This window comes from Patiria miniata, unplaced genomic scaffold (assembly GCF_015706575.1).
Source record: "Patiria miniata isolate m_02_andy unplaced genomic scaffold, ASM1570657v1 HiC_scaffold_3, whole genome shotgun sequence".
Taxonomy (NCBI): domain Eukaryota; kingdom Metazoa; phylum Echinodermata; class Asteroidea; order Valvatida; family Asterinidae; genus Patiria; species Patiria miniata.
The window spans coordinates 4,541,660-4,549,526 of NW_024037069.1; the positions used below are offsets into that span (position 1 = coordinate 4,541,660).

Below are 7,867 nucleotides of genomic sequence, written 5' to 3' on the forward strand. Positions count from 1 at the left end.
TGCGCGCTGCCTTCGAGCTCGCGCGGCACATGTGCGTACGGTGGCCCTGACGGGACATAAGCGATCGTGAAATTTATAGTCTAGTCCCCAGACCTGACAAATATTCCCAACGCTCACGTCTAAAAAAATTGTAGGTAAGGCAGTTACCGCGGCTACAAATAAACGTGACGACATTGACGGCCCTTTATCAAAGCTCGAATTCGTTTATCACGTAGGCCTATAGCTTTTAATTTACGGATGAAATTTGAAAAAAAATCACTTTCTTCATACCATAGGCTACAGCTATGATAAACAGAAAGACTTGACATCAAACAACACCAAGCCCTTTTGGAGATACATTAAGAGTCTCATGCAAAGCTCAACTGGTGTCTCAACACTCAACACTGCTAATGGTATTGCTACAAGTTGCTCGAACATATTATCCACTCTAACATCATGTGTCACCTTGATCAGTACAACGTTCTCAACAATGAACAGCATGGGTTCCGCAAAGGTCGATCGTGTGAAACCCAACTCACCCTGACCGTAAACGACCTTGCTAAAATCCTAGATAACCAAGGGCAAGCCGATGTAATCATCATGGATTTCAGCAAAGCGTTTGACCTAGTTCCACATCAGAGATTATTGTCAAAGCTGAAACATGCTGGGATCTCTGGCTCTCTACTCCACTGGATCAACACTTTCCTTACAAAAAGATCTCAACAAGTAGTCTTAGAGGGCAGTTCATCTAGTTCAATAGCTGTGACATCAGGAGTGCCCCAGGGCACTGTGCTTGGACCGCTACTCTTCATCTTGTATCTCACCGACCTTCCGGAAGGAATTTCATCTCAAGTGAGACTTCTGGCAGATGACTGCATATTATACCGTGAAGTCCAAACTCCAGAAGACAACAAGAAACTACAAAACGACATCGATACCCTTTGTAACTGGGAGTCCAAGTGGCAGATGCGATTTAACGTCACCAAATGTTACGCCATGCACATGACCCACAAAAGGAAACCTCTTCTGTCATCTTACAAGATAAACGGAAATTCTCTCCAAACAGTCACAAATCACACCTACCTGGGAGTAGAATTAAACAACAAACTGAACTGGGCCGAACACATAAGTAACTCTACTACTAAAGCAAACAAAGTTCTTGGACTGTTGCGCAGGAATCTGTTCAGCTGCTCCACCAAAGTTAAAGAAACTGCATGAATCTGCCAAAGATTACTGACGAAAATATGCTGTGCGCAGATCCAGAAGATTTTATTGTCTTGTACAACTTCTGACAGTTTTGGTAGTCGTACACTTGTCAGGCTCAGGTATAGGCACAGATTGACGTTTAATAAACCTTGGCCAGTTAATGCTTTGGGCGAAGAATTCCACAGGTTGCAAATTCTGTCGTCATTGACATGATTGAGCTGAAGCCATGTTGCTTTTTGCTTAGCTCCCGTATTCCCGCAACAGCGCCCTCACTTGGCAAAACAAAAATAAGAAATCTATCTGAGTTTGGCCGCTACATACCGGCCCTCTAATTGGTTATTAATCAATAAGCAATTACATAATACCAATAAACAAGGTCAAACTTTACTATTATCTTTAAACTAACACTTGAAATCTTGGTGGATACAACGCATAACAATATGTCTGTAAATACTGACAACTACTCAACACTGCCTTCAACTAGAAGACAAAGCTTTGTTACAGGGCGAACTAAAGTAGAAGTTTTTGTCTTCAACTTGACACTTCTAACAAATCCGTTCTTGTCCTTGACAACTTCAAGTACTCTGCCAAGCGCCCATGAGTTTCTTGGCGAAGAGTCAACCACCAACACAATGTCTCCCACAGTCACATTCCGCTTGGGGTGGGTCCATTTTTGCCTTTCTTGAAGCATAGGCAGGTACTCCTTCGACCATCTGTTCCAAAAGAGGTCTGCGAAATACTGAACTTGTCGCCACTGCTTAACAGGATATTTATCATGCTTGTCAAACAACCCAGGAGGCAGACTCTCGCCCGACCGTTGAAGAAGCAGATGATTCGGAGTCAGGACATCTAGGTCGTTGGGACTGTTAGGGCATTCGGTAAGTGGTCGTCCATTCATGATAGCTTCTACCTCACACAACAAAGTTTGGAGAGCTTCATCACTCAGATGAACATGCTGTTCTTGCATCAGAGAGTAGAGGATCTTCCTGACGCTTCTAATCAAACGCTCCCATATTCCTCCAAAATGTGATCCTGCTGGAGGATTAAATTGCCAGGATATGCCCTTCTGTAGCAAGTTGTCATGGATTTTCTGTTGGTTCCAGGTTCTCATCTGCTCACGCATCTCACGTTCTGCGCCAACCAAATTGGTTCCATTGTCAGAGAGAATGCTCTTTAATGATCCACGACGGGCACTGAATCTGCGGATTGCATTGATGCATGAATCCGTGTCAAGTGAATGCGCTAACTCCAAGTGGACAGCTCGCGAAGTCAAACAAGTAAATATGACCCCGTACCTCTTCACCATACTTCTACCACGTTTCACCTCAAAGGGACCAAAATAATCCATTCCAACCTTGCTGAATGGAGGTTCATTCAACGCAAGTCGCTCTCGTGGCAGACTGGCCATTTTCTGCTGCTCAGCCGGGGCTTGGTATCTCCTGCAAGTGACACACCTCGAGACGATACCCTTGATGATAGAAGGTGCTCCAATTATCCAGTAATGTCGTCGAAGCTCTGCTAGGATGGAATTTTTGCCCAAGTGTCCAACTGACTTGTGTATATGCTGAAGAATAAGCCTGGAGACAGGTGAGTCTCTTGGCATCAGTACCTGGTGCTTGGACTCAAAGTCGAGATCTGCTCTACCAATCCGACCACCAACACGTAGAAGTCCATCTACCAGCTTAGGATCAAGCTTTCTCAATGAAGAAGACTTCTTGACTACCGAGGATGGTTTTCCCTCCGTCTCGTTGAGCAATTTGATTTCGTCCTTCCAATGTTTCTGCTGGACATGGTACACTAAAACCCTCTCAGCAGCCTCAAGGTTCTCTGTGGTAAGTCGAGTATGGTTAAGACTTTCTCTGTCACCTGATGAAAGAGTTTGCTTAACTCTGCTCTGCTCTGATTCGAGCTTCTGTGAACGGTGCAACGCATTGGGTTCTTGCTGTTCTAACTCTTGCTGTGCTGGCTCCTGTTTCAACCTCTCGCTTGCAGCTACTCTATCTTGGAGGCGCTTCATCACAACCAATATCCAAGCAACTGCCCGTTTCAGCCTGGTCCAATCTGAATAGTGCTCCAGAAGTCTGTCAACCGGACTGATAGGTGTCTCTGCTGTCATCAGCACAGTCTTCTTCACCTCAGCATCATTATCTGGTAGCTTGGTAAGATCGGCATCTTGCTGAGGCCATTCTGTTTCTGGCTGAGACAGGAAGCCTGGACCCTCAAACCACATGGAGCACTGAAGAAACCTTTTCACTGACTGACCACGTGTTGCGCAATCAGCAGGGTTGAATTTGGTATTCACGTACTTCCACTGCTGCAAGCAAGAGGCATCTCTGATTATTGCAATGCGATTTGCAACAAAGGTCTGGAAGCGACAACTCTCGTTTGCGAGGTACCGCAATACCGTCATACTGTCTGTCCAGTAGTAGGTGCCGTGTATGTCGCAGTCCAGCTCTTGAGTAAGCACTTTGCCAAGTCTAACTGCGATGGTTGCTGCTGTCAACTCCATACGCGGGATAGTCATCTTCTTTAAAGGTGCAACCCTTGCTTTGCCTGTAACAAGCGAACAGCTGATGCGCCCAGATTCATCACAAAGCCGGAGATAGGCAGCCACACCATACCCTACGTCACTAGCATCTGCAAAGATGTGAAGCTGACAGCTTACAACCTGCCCAAACCCTGAAGGCTTGTAGCATCTCCTGATCCTAAGCTGATCCAGGTCTTTCACCTCACTGAGCCACTGATTCCAGATTCTAAGATCTTCTCCCTGGATCTCTTCATCCCATCCTATGTCTCGTCGACAAAGACTCTGAAGGAGAATTTTGGCCTTCAACACGAAAGGAGCTGCGATGCCCAGAGGATCATAAACTGAACTCGTGATAGAAAGTATTCCTCGTCGTGTTGCAGGTTGCTTTGGCAAACTGACTTTGAACCCCAAGCTGTCTGATTCCACAAACCAATAAACCCCCAGAGCTCGCTCATTGGGAAGGTTCTGATTCTCCATCGACAACTCTCTGATGTCTTTTGCCCGTTCCTCTATTGGCACCGTCTGCAGAACCTGATGGCTATTTGACACCCATTTTGTCAGATGGAAGCCGCCTTGTTTGCACAGGGCTGTGGTACTCTGGATCAAATGAGCAGCTTCTTGTTCTGTACCAACCGAGACAAGACAGTCGTCTACATAGAAACTTCTCTTCACTATGTCACATGAAGCCTCTCCGTAGTCACCAACATTATCCTCAACAGTTTGCTTAAGAGCAAAGCTTGAGCAACTCGGTGACGACACTGCTCCGAATGGGTGGACTTTCAGACGATAGGCAACCGGCTGCTCTTTGAGATTGGCATTTGGCCACCAGAAGAATCGGAGGCAGTCACGGTCTTCACTGGGAACTCTTACTTGGAAAAACATTGTGGCTATGTCTCCCATTATAGCTATCTCCTCTTGACGGAATCTCAGGAGTACACCCATCAGACTGTTTGTGAGATCTGGTCCTTGGAGTAAGACGTTGTTCAAAGATGAACCCAGGTATGTAGCCGCACAATCGAAGACTACTCTAATCTTATCGGGCTTGCGGGGATGATAAACTGCATGATGCGGAATATACCACACCCTGCCGTCTGCCCGATGTAGGTCTTCTTGTGGGACCTTTTCGGCGTAGCCTTCACTCATAATCTTGAACATGAACTCTTTGTAGTCACTGCCGAATTCACTGTTTCTCTGTAGTTTGTGTTTCAGACTATCAAGGCGCTTTAATGCCATTGACTTGTTGTCAGGTAGCTTTACATCTTCTGCTTTGAAAGGTAGACCAATACAGTAGTGACCATCTCTGTGAGTGATAGACTTGTTCACCGACGCCAAGAATCTGATGTCTTCTTGAGAATGCTCTTTCTTGTCGTCAATGAGCCTCTCGGGGAAATCCATGTTGATGGTCTCTCTAACTAATCTATCCAGATGCTTGAGCTGATCTACCTCTGCTACTGCTGTGACCTCAGCCTTGTTTACAGAGAAACTACAACTTATGTCACTCTGTACTTCTACAGCGTCTCTCATCACATTCCAAACCACCCAACCGAGCATAGTTCTTGCAGCATGAGGGCTACCCGCTGGACCAGTTTTCAGATCAAACGGGGTGTAGGCATCTGCCACATTGTTACCAATCAGGAGTCCAATGTCTGCATCTATTTCAGACAAGCTGATGTCTTTAAGATGGTCCCACCTGGAGATGTCATCAGTCTTTGGAATATGGTGCTGGGAAACTGGTATTGTGTCTTTGGTATACATGACTGGAAGATCAATCTCGTTCGTCATGTCTAAGTCGCTGACCTTCAGCCCGTCGATGAGATACGTCTTCATGGAGTAGGGCTTACCCATGGTGTCCAATGTAATGGACTTACATGGACCACTTGCTCCCAACTGCCGGGCTAGACTCTCACTACAGAAGGAAACCGTGCTTCCAGGATCCATGAATGCGTACGTTGGTACAGCCTTGATACCATCTCTCAGCCGGACTTTAACCGGTACAATTGCCATGGTGCATTGACCCTGCTGACCGGCCCTCGTATTACCACCTGCATACTTTGCAAAGTTTGCACACTGCCCACTGCTGCCATCTGGATTAGGCTTTGACTCGGGCTTGGGAACTCTGTTCTCATCGTGGAGGCAGGTTGGATGTCGACGTTTGCAAATGTCACAAGTGGATCTATGGCGACACTCCTTACTCTGGTGACCACGCTTGAGACATCCGTAACATAGACCTTTGGATTTTGCAAACTCTGTTCTTTCAGACAGAGGCAAACTGGACAGACGCTTGCACTTGTCAGTATGATGGCCTGTGTCAGTGCAATATATGCACACGTTCTTCACTTCATTGCCAGACTTTACTGCTGTTGACCTGTTGGCTCCTTCTCTGTTACGCCATGTCTGCTCGGATTGGCCACTTGAAACCTCGGTTGCAAAGCTGCCCCTTGAACGATTGGTGTTTTTGGTGACGATCTTTGCCCCTGTGCCTTTTATATCTTGGCTCAGTGCCTCTCTGCCGTACATGGGATCCATCACCTTCTTTGCCTCCATCTTTACAAATCGAACCAGTTGGCTAAATTGGACAGTCTCGCCTTTGTCTGAAGTCTGCCGAACAACATTTCTCCACCTGTCATGAAGATAGAATGGTAGTTTACCCACCAACTTCCTCATGTTGTCGGGGTACTCGAGGACCTTCACTGCTTGAATGCATTTTACAGCATTTTCACACTCAACCAGCAGAATTGAGAAGTCATCAAGTGCCTTCGGGTTGTCCGGACGAACACATGGCCAATCGAGTGCTTTCTTGATGAAGGAGTGGGCCATGAGATGCACGTCTCCATATCTAGATGCCAATTCTTTTAGAGCTGCAGGGTATCCTTGCTCAGCAGGAAGATGGCTGAAACCTGAGACAACTTTATATGCCTCTCCAGTAGTGAACTGCTCCAAGTAGCTCATTCGCTCATCGTCATTATCAGTATGTACTGCCACTTTAGTGTTGAACTGCCGGATGAATTTCCGGTAGTCGACTGGTTCCCCACTAAACCGCTTGATCTCAGGAGTAGGCCTTTTTAGTTGTCTGACAACTGCAAGAAGAGCGTTGTCACCTGACATGCCAGTTTCACTTCGGTTGCTGTCACAGTGCTTGTCACCTTGAGCTGAAACAGAATGGTCATTATTGACATGCAATGGCACTGGTACACTATGGCATGATGAACTATTACAACTTTGTTTACCATGTACTTGTACACTACTACTTTGGTTATGACTTTCTGGTGTAAAACTATGAGCATTCACATTTAGTGCAGATTGACCACTATTTGTCTGGTCTACCAAGTGTGACTGGTTATTGGGTTGTGCTACAATGGACACAGTTTCATTATTCAACTGCTTAACTGAATTTGAATCTCTAATTGAAACAGCATTTGATTGTAATTCAAAACTGTCCAAAACTCTTTCCTTGGCATGAACAATGTCCAGTTCTGTGGTCAAATTCAGCTCCTCTTCTTCCAACCTCAATTTCAACTTGGCCATCTCTATCTCTCGTCTCCTCTTGAGTGCCTTCATTCTTGCCTCCAAAGCCGCTTTCTCCTGCTCCGCCTTGAGTCGTGCCGATGATACAGTGCTGGCAATGGAAGCTCTTGAGCCCCTTCCACTGATGCGTGATATGCTTGTCAGGTTTTCGCTGTCAGTGGTGCCATGGCGTTGGCGTGGAACTCCGACATCTTGCTCCTTCTGTGACCGGACCGTTTCCCAGTTGGAGTAATACACCTTGAAGTTCTTCAGGTAGGTATCTCTACTGTCCCAACTATTGTCCAGATACTCCTGTAATTCTTCCTTGGACAGCAAAGTACAGTACTCGCTGTTCTCTTTGAGCAAGTCCTCGTAAGTTGACATCCATTCCTTATATTCAGCGCGTACTTCACCTTGGTCATGCTTTTCATTCATGAGTAGTTCAAGCCTTTCAGTTTTCGACTTTATTTGCCTGAACAGCTGTGATACGCGCTTTGCTTTCATGTCCTTTTGGTAGGCAAGTCCCTTTTCTGTGTGCATTCTTGCCCTCATTGTTTCATGAAAAGCAGTATCTTCACTGTCCATGTCAACTTTCTCATGGTCATGACATGTAGCTCCTTGCGTGGTAAGGTCTTCTGCCCCTTTATCCAT

The 7,867-nt window shown here is 46.1% G+C and overlaps 1 protein-coding gene across 1 annotated transcript; it reads right to left on the minus strand.

The window, feature by feature from the left end:
• Nucleotides 1-1,645: 1,645 nt before the first annotated feature.
• On the minus strand, nt 1,646-7,867 carry LOC119738316. The gene has a single exon (XM_038213162.1). It carries the CDS (start codon nt 7,865-7,867, stop codon nt 1,646-1,648), a length of 6,222 nt encoding a protein of 2,073 aa, XP_038069090.1.